This window comes from Perognathus longimembris, chromosome 28, assembly GCF_023159225.1.
Source record: "Perognathus longimembris pacificus isolate PPM17 chromosome 28, ASM2315922v1, whole genome shotgun sequence".
NCBI classification, from domain to species: Eukaryota; Metazoa; Chordata; class Mammalia; order Rodentia; family Heteromyidae; genus Perognathus; species Perognathus longimembris.
In genome coordinates, this window is record NC_063188.1 from 51773890 (window position 1) to 51790931 (window position 17042).

Below are 17042 nucleotides of genomic sequence, written 5' to 3' on the forward strand. Positions count from 1 at the left end.
CCATTATTTTCTTAAATATTTATTCTGCTGTGCAAAATATCAGTAGGAAATACAGGTTCAAGTTGCTAGCAAGAATCATTTTAAAACCAAACTTTTCAAATAATATTTTGAAAGTAAGTGACTCAGTAGAAAGAACAATAAAGATACTGAAAGCAGTGAATGGAAAACCTTATCTATACAGTAAAGCATGTGAATACAGCAAATTTCTCATCAAAGAACACACAGGTCCAAAAGAACTAGTACATTTTTCAAGTTATTAAAGAAATGAACTCACAATACATAATTCTGTAATATATGTATATGTGATAAAATATCATATAAACACATGCATATGTAATGGAATGTGTGTATGTGTGTGTGTGTGATTGAATACCATTTACTCAGAAAAGTGAAATCCTCTGACAACATGGAGTTGAAAGTCACTATGATAAATAAGGTCAAACATAGAAAGAAACACCCCATGATGGTATTCACATGGAATTGAACAAGGTGACCTGACAGAAGTTGACCACAGAATATCAGTTACCAGAGGCTGGGGAGAGGAGAGAGGCCTGGGTCTTAAGTCAGACAGGAATAAGAAGCTCTGTAGGGTGAATAAAAAGGACAATTTGTATTTCAAAATGCAAGAAAGGGGATGTTGAAATTTTTATTATAAAATGACAAATGGGTGAGGAGACAGAGGTACAGTCTTCACCATTACATGATATCTACATGTACAGCATTGAATTAACACATGACTAGCCATAACCTTTATATTTTTATATACCAGTTAAAATAATAAGTTTAAAAGTTTTATAGGGTCTATTCTAGTTTTAGTCATAAGTTGGGTGGGGTGGATTTCAAAATGACCAATTTAAATATTTACTAAAAGTAATCAAAATAAAAAATAAACAAGCCCTCTGAAATACTAAAAGAGGGCAGCACATAATAACACTTGTCAATGCTGCCCAACCCCACCCAGAAGCAATCACAGGGAGTGGCTTTCCTGAGTGGGATATGTTTCAGGTAAAGAAGAAGCCCAAGGCCTCATCTGCCTGCCATTCTGCCTGTGGCAGAGGTCGCTGAAGCCATAGCTTCTTCATCCCCTTGCTTTTGTCAGCACTTGGTGCTGCTGTTGCTACATGTATGAGTGGCTGCAATGGCAAACTTTTGGCATGTCCCAACATGTGAGGGAGGAAAACTACACTAGTGAAAAGTCAGGACAAAGGATTGTGGAGGTATTACTTCAGTTTCTACATAACTGGCTGGTGCTTTCCTACAATCACATTTATTTTCTTCTGTTTTTCTTTTCTTTTCTTCTCTTTTTGCCAGTCCTGGGGCTTCAACTCAGGCACTGTCCCTGAGTTTCTTTTGCTCAAGGATAGCACTCTACCACTTGAGCCACAGTGCCACTCCCAGCTTTTTCGGTTTATGTGGTACTGAGGAATCAAACCCAGGGCTTCATGCATGCTAGGAAAGCACTCTACCACTAAGCCACATTCCCAGCCTCCAATTAATCACATTTCTTGTTCCTGAATCATGAGTGGCCATTAGTAGGATCATACTACCCCTGTTTTGTCAACCTAGAATCACGAGGATCACCATGAAAGGGCATTGCCACACTTCCTGGGTCCTGAATAGGTGTGTATACAATGTATTAATGCTGTTCTCTTTTTTCCATATGGTGGTACAGGGCCTGATGCTTAGTAGAAAGGTGTTCTACTGCTTTAGCCATACCCCAGACTTTCTTGTTTTAAATGTTTTCAGACAGGGCCTAGGCTTCTTGCCCAGCTGGCAATGCTCATAGTTTCCAGGTCTCAATCCATAGCCTCTTGGGAAGCACATTGAGAAAGAAGCCTGTTTACCTCATAGCAGCCAAGAAGTAAAGGGAAAGACTCACTAGTGGCCCAATATCACTTTCAAGGGCATTCCCTTGAAATAGGCACTACCTTATGTATGAAACTGTAACCTTTCTGTGCATTACTCTGACGATATATAAATTTATTAAAAAATAGGCTCTACCTCCTAAAGGTTCTACCATTTTTTCATTAGCACAAAAAAGTGGCAACCAAGCCTTTAGCCCATGGATCTTTGAAGGACATAGCACATATGAGGTGTTTCTCTCTCTGCTTTACTGGTTTCGGTTGAAGGAATGGGGATGTGGATAATGTACACACCTGCCCTTTCAACTTCTTCAGTACTTCTTCAGTAGTTTTTTTCTTAAATCTCTGCTACATCCCGGGGCTGCAAACTTAGATTCCTTACCTCTTAGGAAGGTATTTTTGTGCATGGAGAATTGTTTGATGTTTTGTACCACATCTCCAGGTCATGAATCAGGGCATATATATATATATATATATATATATATATATATAAAATGCTGAGGCCACAATGCCACAACTCTATTTCTAGCTTTTGAGTCTTGAGCTAGGGCTATGACTCACCATCACTGGGAGCATCACTGGAACATGTTGCTGCTGCTCTAGATCTGTTATTCTAGGGCTTAAGTAACCACTGCTATTGTAATACCACTGTTGTGTATAGTTCACTGGGACTTGAGTTGTGGCTACAAATGGCTATCCTTGGAGCTGTAGTACCACTGTTCCCTGCCTCAGTGCCCATGCCTCTGCTGGGCCTTGTCATTGCTGGATTCGGTCCAACTTCATATCTCTTAGGGAGCTAAGGCTCCAGAGATCTGACCCTACAATATGTAGATGCTCTACAAAAACACACCTTTGTCATTGGTGTCACTGCCATAGAAAGTATGCCTGTTCCCTGTTCCCACTTACTGGGGCAGCTGCTCCAAATCCCTCTGTCACAAATCACCTGCCACAGGGCCCAATATCCCTTCACCTGTTTTAGTTCATTTATGATACTGTAACAAAATACCTTAAGGCTGAGTTATATATAAAAACAAATATATTATTTATTTATTAATGCTCAGAGTTCTGGTGCTGGGTAGTCCAAGATCCAAACACCAGCAGATTCCATGTCTGGTGAAAGCTTGTATTTCACTTCAAAGACTGTATCTTCTTCTGGTGTCCTTACAAAGCCATTGGGGCGAAGACAGTTTTTCCAATCTTTTTTTTTACAAGGACACTAATCCCATTAACAGCCCTCATGACTTAATGCCTTCTAGCAAGGTTCTATCCCTTAATACTAACACACTAGATTAAGTTCCAAATGAGTTGTCAGCATTGACACCAATAGTTAAGCCATAGTAGCAACCATATGTACCCTGATCACAGTGTCACAATAACTGTGTGTCAGCCAAGAGGGATTCCTTTGGGTAAAATGTCTTCCCCTAGGGAAAAAGGAGAGCAGGGAGAACCCAGCAGCCATAGACACCAGTGAAGTCCTTTTTTCTATTGAAAAATGGTCTTCGGGACCCAAAATTTCTTCAAATTCATCCTCATTTCTGGTACTAATAAAATGTGACTTTTGTTTAATACTACTAAATTCTTCCCATTTCTTTTATTTATCTCATTTTTATTTTTATGTGCCAGTACTGGGGCTTGAACTCAGGGCCTCACACTCTCACTTGTCTTTTTTGCTCAAGGCTGGCACTCTACCACTTAAGCCAAACCTCCACTTATGGCTTTTTACTGGATTACTGGACACAACTGTCTCAGTAACTTTTCTGGGGGGTTAACAGGCATGAGATATTAGTGCCTGGCTTCCAATGTTTTTCAGTGCAAGCCAGTCTTATACCAATTTCCCTTGCTTCAAAAAGTTACAACAGATCAACACTACTCTTGCTCTTCAAAACAAATTCTACAGCAGTGTTTCACAAGTTCAACAAATGCTGTTCAACAAGTGCTCACCTTTCAAAACACATGAGCTATTTTCACAGTTATCTACCAACTTTCAAGAACTTCCATTTTTTCAATTCAACTTTGGGGCTAAAAATATGAACACAGATTATTCCTTTAATACTTTAAGTCTCATAGATGCTCTTTTCTTCGATATTTTTTCTTTATTGTCAAAGTGTGATACAGAGGGGTTACAGATTCATATGAAAGGCAGTGAGTACATATTTTGTTTTACTTGTTACCTCCTCCCTCATTCCCCCCTCCCCCTCCCCTCTCCCCCCAAGAGTTTTGCAGTTGGTTTACACCAAATGGTTTCTAAGTGTTGCTTTTTGAATGGTTTGTCTTTTTGTTCTTTGTCTCTCGATTCTGGTATTCCCTCTCCCTTCCCCAGTTCTATTACCCATATAGACAATATCCAGGGTACTCGGATGTAGTATTTCTTAATCCCCAAGTCCTCCATGAACCTTAGCCATTTGTAATGTAGGCACCTTCCCTTACAGTCATTATAAACTATTTCATCTCAAACATTAGAGATGGTGGGGAATTTCCTGAAGACTGAATATTTCAGACCTGTAATATTAGCTATTAAAGATGCTAAGACCTGAGGATCTTGGTTCAAAGCCAGCCCAAGGCATGAAACTCTTATCCATGAAACCCTTATTTCCAATTAACCATCCAGAAGCCAGAAGTGGAGTGTGGTAGAGTACTAGCCTTGAGTAAACAATGCTCAGATACAGTGTACAGGCCCTGAATTCAAGCCTAAGAACTAACACATGCATGCACAGGCACATGCATGTGCATACACATACACATACACACACCAAGTAACAATTGGATACTATTTCATCTCTTGAACTTAATTGAAACGCTCTTCTTTGTCACCCTACATTCATCAGTCTCCTAGGTCATCACTTCTACCCTTCTTTTCTTATTATCATCTTATCCAGTCTCTACCACTATTTAGATAAATTCCCTATATTATCTAATAGTTCCACCTTGCTGACATTCAGTATCTCGGCATCTCCAACTGTCTCCTTCACCACACCTCTCTGTGAGCAGTACAAGAAAAAGTTATAGCAGCACAGATAGCACCAACTGAACCCTCACTTATTAGTTATTTTATTCAATGTCTACTGATGCCTTACTGAACACCTTCAATGCCCTTCCTAAGTATTTTCCACTCTGAAACCCCAAAAGGCACTTTCTACATTTTCCTCCTCTCTTTAAGCACAACACAGACATCCAATTTCAGTTTCCACAATTTCCCTTCTCTGTTCTTCAAAATTCCTATATCTTCTCTACTTTCTAGGCATTGGCTGTGTACTTCAAGGGTCTTTTTATTGTTCCAGTCCTGGGCTTGAACGCGGGGCCTAGGCATTATCACTAAGCTTTTTTGCTCAAATCTAGTGCTTTACTATTTGAGCCACAGCTCCATTTACAGATTTTTGGTGGTTAAAATGCATTTTCCTACCTAGGCTTGCTTCAAACTCTGATCATCAGATCTCAGACTCCTGAGTAGCTAAGATTACAGGCATGAGCCACAGGTGCCAGGCAAATGTGTCTTCTTTTTTCAAAGCAAATCTTCTTGATTTTACCACCTCTTTATGAAATATGGTTCACGTTCTGCATTCAGACCATATGATTTCAGATCCATCTCTACCAATTAGAACTATGTGGCTTTGGGCAAGTCACACAACCTTTCTAGGATTTGGTTTCCTTAGCTATAAAAAGGTGAGCTTAGTGACAATAACTATTCACAGATCCACTATGCGACGTAAGTGAGAAAACCTACATAAAATGCTCAGTGATATATCCAGATCCTAGTAACTGCTAGAGAGCAAAATCACTCTGGTTAGTATTACTAATTTTCTTTTCCTCTATACTAGCTCTTGGCATACATGCTCCCTTGCCTCCAAGCTTGCTTAACCCAATTTTTTTTAATATATCTTTTTTGAAATGCACAATTCCCACCTCAAGATTTCTTCCCTTCTTTTCATCACTAGACATTTCCAATACACCTCTGTTCCACAGGAAGAAAGGAGTAGTACTTTAGAAGTAATTATACCTGCTCTGGGAATGTGGCTCCATGGTAGAGTGCTTGCCTAGCATGCATGAAGCCCTGGGTTCAATTCCTCAGTACCACATAAACAGAAAAGGGCAGAAGTGGTGCTGTGGCTCAACTGGTAAGTATGCTAGTGTGCTAGCCTTGAGCAAAAGAAGTTTAGGGATACCATCCAGGCCCTGAGTTCAATCATAAGGGATGGCAAAAAAATAAAAGAAGTAATTATACCTGCATTTTAGCCAAACTATTTCATGGGCAGCTGTTTGACCAAGAACAATCACTTTTTCTTTGCCTCAATTTTTCATCTGTGACTTGAGGCCATCAAGAAAACTAAAGTGAAAATATTATATGTAAAGCAAGTTCTAAATGCATGCCAGTTCTCTGTATCTTATCCTTCCTTAACTTCTTCCAGTCTGGGAGCTCTACAACACTACTTCATCTTATTTCAGACATTATGACTTGGGGCAATTTATTTGATTACTTTAAACCCCAATTTTTGTTTGTGAAACAATAACATCTGCAATATAAAGTTGTTGAGAATACATCAAGAACTTACATATAGGGGCTGGGGATATGGCCTAGTGGCAAGAGTGCTTGCCTCGTATACTTGAGGCCCTGGGTTCGATTCCCCAGCACCACATATACAGAAAATGGCCAGAAGTGGCGCTGTGGCTCAAGTGGCAGAGTGCTAGCCTTGAGCAAGAAGCAGCCAGGGACAGTGCTCAGGCCCTGAGTCCAAGCCCCAGAACTGGCCAAAAAAAAACAAAGAACTTACATATAGCCAGGCACCAGTGGCTCATGGAGCTACTCAGGAGGGTGAGATCTGAAAATCAAAATTCAAATGTAGCCTGGGCAGCAAAGTCCATGAGAAATTTATCTCCAATTTTTCACCAAAGCGTTGGAAGTGGATCTGTGGCTCAAGTGGTAGAGCACTATCCTTAGGCAAAACAAACAAACACCAAAAAACAAACACCTCAGGGACATCAACTAGGCCCTCAGGACCAGCACATACACACACACAAAAGCAATATAAAGTGCTTTAGCATAGTACCTGACTATTGTAAGCACTTCTTAATGGTCAAGTCATATTATATTCCATCACATTGAGTAAGCCAGACTCAAAAAGAAAATTTTCTCATATTTTCTCTCATATATAGAATGTAGATTTTAAAATAAAAATATGAATATGTAAACAGGGGACTACAATGTCAGGGGACAAATTAGTAGAAAGAAAATAAAAAGGGGAACAAGACAGTGAATATGATTGAAGTACAATGTAGGCATATATGAAAAAGTGATATTGAACCCATTGAAAAGTTATACTCATAGCAGGGTGCTTGGTGTCTCACCCATGTAGTCCTGGCTATTCAGGAATCTGAGATCTCAGTATCATAGTTCAAAGCTACCCAAGGCAGGAAAGTCTGTGAAACTCTTATCTCCAATTAACCAACAAGAAGTTGGAAGTGTAGGTGTAGCTTAAGCTATAGAGTGCTATCCTTGAGCAAACAATCTAAGAGACAAGGCTCAGGGCACCCGTTCATGTCCCAGGAAGCAACGCATGCACACACACACACACACACACACACACACACACATACACACACACCAGCTACAAATGAAAAAAGAAAGAGAAAATTCATAAACTGGAGGTGTAAAACACACACCTGCACTCACAAATAGTCCAATTCTAGACTTTACTGATAACACATGATTTGCTCTTAACAACTGACCATTCTGTCAGTCACTGCATTTCCTCTACCAAAACCTTTCTGTATTGCCTTCAAACTGAATGTGACCACTTTGTCCCTTAAGCCCCTGCTGTAAGTTACACTAAGGTAATGCACTTTCTTAATTGGAATAATTGTAGTTTGTATTATGTGTTGTATCTCCACTGCTTAATTTAGTCTCTTTTATTGTCATTGCCTGGCATTTATTTAATCATGTGGAACTTACTGAATATTTAATATTAGTTACACTTGTGCAAGGAATTAAATATACAAACATTATGTTAAAACAAAAAACAATTATTGTTGTAAAGGTTATAATTAAGGATGGTTGAAAAGACAATATTGCATTATTTGCTGTGTAGGAAATATTATGGGATAGGTTCTCTGAGGGCATAGTTATTTAAATTAGATTGGTTGGCTGGTAAAGCTTCCCCCAGAAAGAGCATTTTGTGCTTACCAAATGGGGAGAGTGTATATACGTATGTTAGATGAAGGAACTATAAGTAGATCCTGGGTAAAGGCACTTAAAAACCTGCAGAAAGGACATTAAAAATTCAAGGAGAAAGGAAGCAAGTAGTTTAGTACTGAGGGGAGAATCTGTGTGACATGAGATGAAGCTGGGAAAGCCAGGAAGCAAGAAGTTTAGTACTGAGGGAAGCACTCTGTGTGACATGATATGAAGCTGAGAAAGCCAAGCGTGGTGAAGTTTTCCTAGACACAGGAGTATACCAGAACCCTAGAATACAGATAAAGAAGTACTGATAAACACTTTTCAAATAGAGGATTCACCTCTACTTAAACAGAGGATTTGTGTTTTAATGGACGTATATGGGCAGGGTGGGGGGGTGTTTATAGAAGAGGCAACCGGAAGTGAAATACAATTCGGAGGATTTTCGATAATTTAAATAATGTATGAGTTCCAAGAACTGCAAAAGTTAAATGAGAATGGCGAATGAAGACGGCTACTGAGGTGACTTAAAATCAACTTAGCTGAACTTATTCAAATGTAGATCTCCTTTAAGCCTAGCAAAAGATGTTACACTTAAAAAGGTACTTCGTCAAAGCGTTTTTAAACCAGATAGTGAAACCAACTGTTCGCTGATTTCCCTCCTGCACCCTGATTCATTCCCAAGTAAAAGCACCTTTTTAAAACACACTCACAGAGAGAGAGAGACAGACAGACAGACAGACAGAGACAGAGATAGAGAGACAGAGACAGAGAGACAGAGAGAGAGACAGAGAGAAAGCGAAACAGGTTAGTGGACTAAGCACAGTACAAATGAGCCCGCCATCTAGACAGATTTGGTGACATCTCTCTCCAGGTCAGTTTCATCCCCAATAAAGTTCTGAACAGTCCTCTGACAAGAGTCACGAGGCCACTCCCTGCTCACAGAGAAAAAAGCCAAGGATTCTTTCCTCTTCCTAGAAGCAGTTCCTGATGGGGCTGGTCATTGCCACCCGGCAGTTTGGGTTTGCACCTGGCTCCTGTTTAAACAATCCACCGCAGAAGGCCAAGGAGAGAGCTGTGGCTCCGGCTGAGAAAACTCCAGAGGAGAGGCTTCAGATGTTAAAGATACCTATTCGGCCACGATCGCAACGCCACACTACTTAGTGAGGGCTCCATTCAGAACTTAAGAATCCCTTCTCTTTCATTACTGGAATGTTATCGGCACTGACACTCGCGCGCGCGCACACACAAAAGTTTGTTTCCACTTACCCTAAAGGCCGCCATGTCTATGACTCTCAAGTCCCAAGTTTTTAGACGGAGAGCGAAGAGGGACGAAACAGTTTCTTCAAGCCCCGCCCCATTACGCCTCAGCCCTATTGACTCCGCCCTCTCTCCGCCCTCTGCCTGCTTCTGCTGTAGTTCTCCTGCACCAGATTCTGTGTTCCTGTGGTTGACTCCCCTAGTTGGTGATTAAAAAAAAATGCTTGCAACTTGCAGAATATTCTCGGCGCTCCAATTGATACTTGTTTCTTTGAGTGAAAAACTTTTCATTAGTTTTGCTTGGGTCATATACAACAATTTGTGTAGATTAGAACTCAATACACAGGTTTAGCGGCCTTAATACTCTGTATACAGTACTCACAAGCAAAGCATGTTACTCTGTCATACATGAGCAAGTGTACTCATTTAAAAACTGTTATCACTAAGCACCAACTCTTTGACAGTAAAAATATCTGAGTGAAACTTTGTGATTATTTGATCCAGTGCATGGCATAAATGTTGAAGACATTCACATGTTGCTCACTTTTGTTCTGCCAATGTCAAAGAACCTTATTTTTTCTTTAATCACTTATTTTTTTTAAGTTTTCATGCTTAAAAAGTTGAGATATTAGCAGGGTACTAGTGACTCACCTCTTGTAATCCTACTTACTCAGGAAGCTGGGATCTGAGGACTGTGGTTCAAAGCCAACCTGGGCAAAAGTCTGTAAGATGCTTATCTCTAGTTAACCACCACCCCCCCCCCAAAAAAAAAACGGAATAAAAGCTGTGACTCAAATGGTTGTCAACCTAGAGTGAAAAGGCTCAGAGACAAGGTCGAGGCCCTCAATCCAAGACCCAGGACCAGAACAAATACACAAAAATGACAATATTGACTTCTTTACATAATCACTGCCTAGTAAATGACCTCCACAATTTCTGTCAGTAATCCGATCTTCAATCAAGAATTTAAAGCTTCTTTTTTTTTAATTGCGCATTTTCCCAGTCTATTCCTGGGGGTTTCCAATTTTTTTTCTGATAACCCTCAATGAAAATTTCTCTTTAAGAAACTAATTTTATATTTTAAACTAAAATTAAAGATTTTTCTTATACAAAGTATAGGAATAAAAATAGTTTTTTATTGTTATCTTCTTAGAACAAATTTACTTCATACTTTGCCTTCCTTCTCTCTTTTGTCCCTATTTGGCTTTGCTCCTACACAACACAGATTAAGTGAAGCATAATGGAGCATTTCTCTTCTGGTCTAGATGATGCCTATTTATGTAATAACTTAACTTTTAGAGGTTAATCTAAGATTTCGTCATGCTAACCAAGTTCTCTACCACTAAGATACCCTTTGAAAATGTTCCTTCTTTGTGCACTGCTGGATATCAAACCTAGGGCCTTCTGCATGCTGGGCTTCAAAGGCTGAGCTGCATATCTAGCTGTTTTTCACCTTTATTTTGAAGAAGTTTTCATTATAATTTTTAAATCCCCAATAAAGGGGTCTAACAATCATTAAAAAGGGGTGGTTCCTCTACTTTATGACACATTACATGTTGTTGTGGTGCTAAAAATTACACCCAAGGCCTTGAAATTATATTTCTGAGTCCTACAACCACAAACACAAGGAAGTTAGTTCTCCCAAGAAAACAAATTTGCTCCTGAAGCTAGTTCCTGTATTACAGTGGAGACTCTAGATGAGAAGACAATTCGACTGATTTTATTTATTTATTTATTTATGCATGCATGCATGCATGCATGCATGCATGCCAGTCCTGGGGCTTGAACTCAGGGGCCTGAGCACTATCCCTGGCTTCTTTTTGCTAAAGGCCAGCACTCTACCACTTGAGACATGGTGCCACTTCTGGCTTTTTGAATAGATGTGGTTGTGAGGAATCAAACCCAGGGCTTAATGTATGCGAGACAAGCACTCTACCACTAGGCCATATTCCCATACCCTTGACTTTTTGACTGATGTCTTGTGAGACCTTAAGCTGAAAAGCCAGCTAAGCCTCATGACCCTCAGAAACAGAGATAATAAAGATGGGGTGGTCCTTGTTGGTATTTTGTGGTAATTGTGGTTCAGCATAGAGAATTAATATCACAAAATAACGAAGTTTTTATGTATACAACTGTGTTCACAGCCACCATGCCACTGCTGCTCTCCGACGCCAGTGCAGCCTCTTGTTCGAAGGAGAAGGGTAAGGCATCTCTGTATCATGGCTCATTCCAAGCCTAATGTCACCAAATCCACAGGTGGTGAAGTATCCAGGGAACAACTGGCAACACAGCCGCTCGCTTAAAAGAGTGCGCCCTCTACTGGCGGGACGGAGAAATCTCAACGTTCCATTGAGCCGCTTCCTGAAATTAGACGCTACCAGAAGTCCGCTGAATTTCTGATTCGCAAGCTCCCTTTCCAGGATCTGATGAGAGAAATTGCTCAGTACTTCAAAACATATCTGCGCTTCCAGAGCGCAGCTATTTGTGCTTTGCAGGAGGCAAATGAGGCAGATATGGTTTGCCTTTTTTTTTTTTTTTTTGGCCAGTCCTGGGCCTTGGACTCAGGGCCTGAGCACTGTCCCTGGCTTCTTCCCGCTCAAGGCTAGCACTCTGCCACTTGAGCCACAGCGCCGCTTCTGGCCGTTTTCTGTATATGTGGTGCTGGGGAATCGAACCTAGGGCCTCGTGTGGCAGGCACTCTTGCCACTAGGCCATATCCCCAGCCCATGGTTTGCCTTTTTGAAGATCCCAATCTGTGTGCTATCCATGCCCAAGGTGTAACGATTATCCCAAAAGATATCCAGCTAGCACACCACATACATGGAGAACGTGCATAAGAAGCCACTAAGATGGGAAGCATTTCATTCTCAGAATTGCCCCCCGCCCCGGTTCTTTTTTTTTTTTGTTATCAGTAGTTCTGATTATTAGATTGTTTTTTCCCATGTGGTCAAAAAGTACCCAAGTATATGATTGCCAGTGGAAAAATAGGGGACAGAAATGAGATATTGGCAGTTTTTCCATTTTCATTTGTGTGTGAATTTTTAATATAATTGTGGGGATATGAAGCAGTACTGCAAGTCAAAATGTTTAGTGAACAAGTTTTAGCAGTTCAACTTTATAACAATTGTAAATAAACATGTTAAATTTTTCTGCATAATGCCAGAATTTGGATATTTTAATAAGTAAATTTCTTATTGATGGCAACTGAATGGTGTTTGTGTAGCATTTTTACCGTATGGTAGATTCTATCTATTCACTCTACTTTTCTGAGTTGTCCTACATGCAAGTACATGTTTTTAATGTTGTCTATCTTCTGTAAGTTTGCTATTAAAATACATTAAACTCCAAAAGAAGACTTTATATATGTATATATATGTATATATTAGTAACAATACATCTTTATGATAGGTAATATATCTGATTAAGGCACATGGAAGTTTCACAAATATTGATCAAATCTTAGGTCATAAGCAAAATTACATTGTATAAAATAGAAATACAAAAATCGGTTTTTGTAGATATGTAGACATGGTTATATTCATTGAATATAAGTGAATTTAATGCTTGAACCAATCAAGAGAAGTAACAAAGTAAGCCAAAACACAGAACGTGCAAGGAAAGAAGTAGAATATTTAAAGTTTAAATTTATGTGTAAAGACCAGGGAAAGAGTACTTTATATTTACAAATCAAAATCCCAGTTCTTTGAAAAACTCAACAAAAAAAAAAAAACACTAAGGCTGGGAATGTGGCTTAGCATAGAGTGCCTGCCTAGCATGCATGAAGCCCTAGATTCGATTTCTCAACACTACATAAACAGAAAAATTCAGAAGTGGCACTGTGGCTCAAGAGGAAGAGTGCTAACCTTGAGCAAAAAGAGTTAAGAGACAGTGCTCAGGACCTGAGTCCCAAAACCCAGGACTGGCAAAAAAAACTAATAGAAAGTAAGACTAAAAAATAAGAAATTAATTATTGATACTCAGAGAATGGAAAATCCAGAGATCTTACTCTGACAATATACAATAAAGTAAACAGAAAATTTAGGTGATATTGACAATTCCTAGAAAAACACAATATACTCCAACTGACCCTATAATAAAGTAAACAGAAAATTTAGGTGATATAGACAATTCCTAGAAAAACACAATATACTCCAACTGACCCTATTAAGACATAGAAAGCAAAAGGCAAACCAATTTCTGGGAACTGATGTAAAGAACCAGTGTACAAATAGGAAAAAAAAATACTTAGGAAGCACCAATAAGCTTTTGTTATATGAATGAGACTCTTTGAACCAAAATGAATTTACCACCTTATTTACAAATACAGTTGATGATAAAAGAAATATGCTTCTGGATCCTGACTCAGTTGAATAAAATAATAATGAAATTTGTGAAGGTAAAAAAATTTCAATCATCTATTACATATATTTGCAAAATACTATTCATATGAATAATGGATTCATGACTCTGTTTCCATAACTAAATATACTAATTGTCAATCTTGAACTTTCTAAATGAAGAGTGACTTTTCTGTGATTAATAGGTAATATTTATAAAGACAATTCCTATAACTTAAGTTCATTGCTTAAGTATCGTATCTCGTTGATCTATGTAGTAATTTTCAATAACCTTAATGTGTGCTTCAGATAAAAGTTTGATTCTTTGATTTTGCTGCCATATCTTATCTGATAATTTCCTTACCACCAGAATTTGAGGACTATCCTTAGCGCCTATCTCCACCAGATACTTAACTAGGTTTTTCAATGTTAGGCTATACAGGGTGTATTTATGAAGATATTGACAAAAAGCTGCTTTTATCTGTGTGTTATTTCTGAGTTTTTTGCTGGAATCCTTTATAATACTTGGCCATGTGTGCTTGCAGCTATATTGTGGAGCTTAGGATGTGAGGCTGTAGTCTAAGGTTTATGGACTAGATAGTAACTAAATCATAGGAAGAAAACTGATGCTCCTTAGAAGGAATTGATATCACTATTATTACTGAGGCCAATGACACTATCATAAACCATGAGAATTTTGCTATTTTGATTTTCAAAATTCTATTTTTCTATCTTTTCTGACAAGTGGGTGTGATACAACCAGTATGTCTCTAGGTAAGTAGCATGGGGTTAGAAAATTTCTTTAACAACAGTAGGAATAAAATGGATCACTAGAGAGAGAGAATGAAATTTTCAGCCTAGGAGAAGAAAATCAATTAAATTGGAGCTACAATTCGAATTCTAGCTCTCCAGCAAAGAAAAGCTGAAATATATCTTGCGAATATGCAAACCATGAGCAAAACATACTTAAAACCTAAGGCACAGGGTATTTGTATGAAACCATTTGGAGGAGTTCCAAAAGGTTCTAGGGTTTGGATTCTTGTCCATGTCATTCTTGTCCATGCCACATCTTTACAATTTTATTAGGTTCGTTCATGTTGGTGACAAATGAGGCATATAACAGAGCCACTCTCAGCAAATTTTAATGAAGTTTACTCCTCGATATCGATTAGTACAGCAGCCAAATTTCCTTTTGTTGGTCAGTGAGGTTACATTAAAAAAATTTCGAGCTTCCATTAGAGATCCTTTGTGCTGACCATTCAGTTAGAACATCACATATAACCCTTGGGTAATTTGCAACTGTGTTGTCTATTAATCTAAAAATGTGGGCTGTTATACCACCCCTTTGAACCTCTGCAATGATTTAGCTTCTTGAGGTTTCATGAGGGTGAAAGGATCTCAGAGAGGGCTGTCTGGCAAAATAATAAGCCCATGCATTAGCTTATACTTTTATATGCTCCTAAGCAAATACTTTCATAATTGTTTCCAACTGTGGTTTATGCTGAAGTCAACAACCTTTCTTTTGAAGCACATTCCATAATCATAACCAAAGTTCAAACACTGAGGAGAATCACCGTGGACTGAAAGTCCTGTTGGACTCAGTGACTTTGCTTCAGGAGGCTGTGGGGGCTAATGTTTCCCCTCAGAGAGATAGCCACCATGGTTTTGTGTATAAAGTGAAAATGTCACTTTGGTCATGCTGGCTTTTAAACTATATCACTTTCATTTGATACAATAGCTTATTGTTGGTAAACTTGGTTGGTCAACTTCTCAGTCTTTGATGGCATACAAAACATGAAAATAGGAAGTGGCTAGCCTTGAGGAAAAGAGCTCAGAAACATAGTTCACAGGCTCTGAGTTCAAGCCTCATGACTGACCAAAAGAAAAAGAAAAATATACCAGAAAGCAGAATTCGAAGAAGTTCCTGTAGTTACACACGCCCTTGTGATTGTCTTCCATTGTCTCAGTTTCCACCATTCACAACCATCAATTCTAGAGACTACACTGTTTCCAATACCCTGAGTGTCTGATAAAGCTATAGGCCTTCTTTTTTGTAGTGGAGGATGAAAGATATAACAAGAAGGCTCTTGAATGTTTTCAGGGCTTATCTGAAAAGCTCTAGATATCAGAGGACAGATAAAGCTACGCTAAATATAGAGCTACTCACTGGTAACCAGAGGCAGGAGACTGTGGCCCACTAGAACATCCTTCTGTCTGAAGAGTTCCCCTGATATAGACTATTCCTTTTTAGGATCAGAGATGTAGATCAATGACAGAACATGTACTTACCATGAAAGGGGGACTGGGATCATCCTCAGCACCTAAAAAGTATTTATTTCTTTTGGCAATTATGGATGGAAAAATTAAAAATAAGGTTAATAAATTTCTACTATGAAGTCAAGTATAAAAACAACAAAAATGTAACCTTGAATCAATCCAGAAAGGCCTTCCACATAAGGTTACTTTCGTTTTCATATATAACTGTGAACTCCAACTGAATCTGGAGGCACTTTCCAGCAATACAAGTGATAGGATGGAGTTTTGAGTATCTTTACTGAAAAAGTTATAAAACACCATTTTTTAATCCTTCCTGCAGTGGTCTAGTATAGTCATATTTTTTCTTTAATGTGGCTGAAATAGGGAAGAGGAAAGAGGAATGAGGGAGAGGGGCAGAGAAGGGATCAGGGGCACAAAGAACAAAACGTTCTTTTGGTTATTGTCAATATAGGAATTGAACTTAAAACTTCATGTTTGCCTGTCCTGATTGCTCATCTTGCACTCTACAATGTGAACTATGCCACTAGTCCAAGAAAAAAATGTGTGCATCAGTTATCAAGGCATATATAACTGTCGCTTTTAAGTAGTTGGTAACAGACAAAATTACAGCCAAATTTAGTTGGAGATTCATGAATAAGGACAGCCTCTATTCTTCAAAATAGAAACTTCCCACTAAATAATGGTAGAACAATTTTGTAAGATGAGAACAAAAAAATGAGAGAATAAGCACTGATTGATGAATGTAATTTTAGTTTAGCTTATTTTTTAAGGTTTAAGTAGATGAAACTTTATTACATTGACATAATATTGAAACCTCTTGTTTTTCAGAACGATGGTCTGTTTTTTGGAACAGTATGAATGACTTTATTTTGGTTTGGTCTGGTCTGCTGAAGCCTAACATAATGGGAATCCATATATATTTTTTTAACACATTCCAATTCAATAGGTACATATATTTCAGACAATCTAATTTCTAGTGTTTGGGGTCCATCTAAAGCTTTAGATCAATCAAGGTATTCTTTATCTCTTCCTCTTTCCATTGGAGGAGACTGAACAACAAAGTAAAGGACAGTAGGGAACTCTGTCTGTCCTTACTCACTACCACAACTTAAGCAAGATCATTCAATTCTGGATCCTGAA

At 38.7% G+C, this 17042-nt stretch overlaps 1 protein-coding gene and 1 pseudogene across 2 annotated transcripts in view; one reads left to right on the plus strand and one right to left on the minus strand.

Moving 5' to 3' along the window:
* The window catches only part of Apool (apolipoprotein O like), a 67241-nt gene extending 57865 nt beyond the window's left edge, over positions 1 to 9376 (minus strand). The window contains exon 1 of one of the 2 annotated variants that reach the window (XM_048336032.1): positions 9298 to 9376. In XM_048336032.1, coding sequence (XP_048191989.1) covers positions 9298 to 9312 — 15 coding nt within the window. In that variant the 5' untranslated portion in view covers positions 9313 to 9376. Of the gene's footprint in view, positions 1 to 9193 lie in introns of both variants that reach the window. The other variant, XM_048336033.1, reaches the window with a different exon arrangement.
* Positions 9377 to 11507: 2131 nt separating this feature from the next.
* LOC125343804 lies at positions 11508 to 12163 on the plus strand (annotated as a pseudogene).
* Positions 12164 to 17042: the final 4879 nt, after the last annotated feature.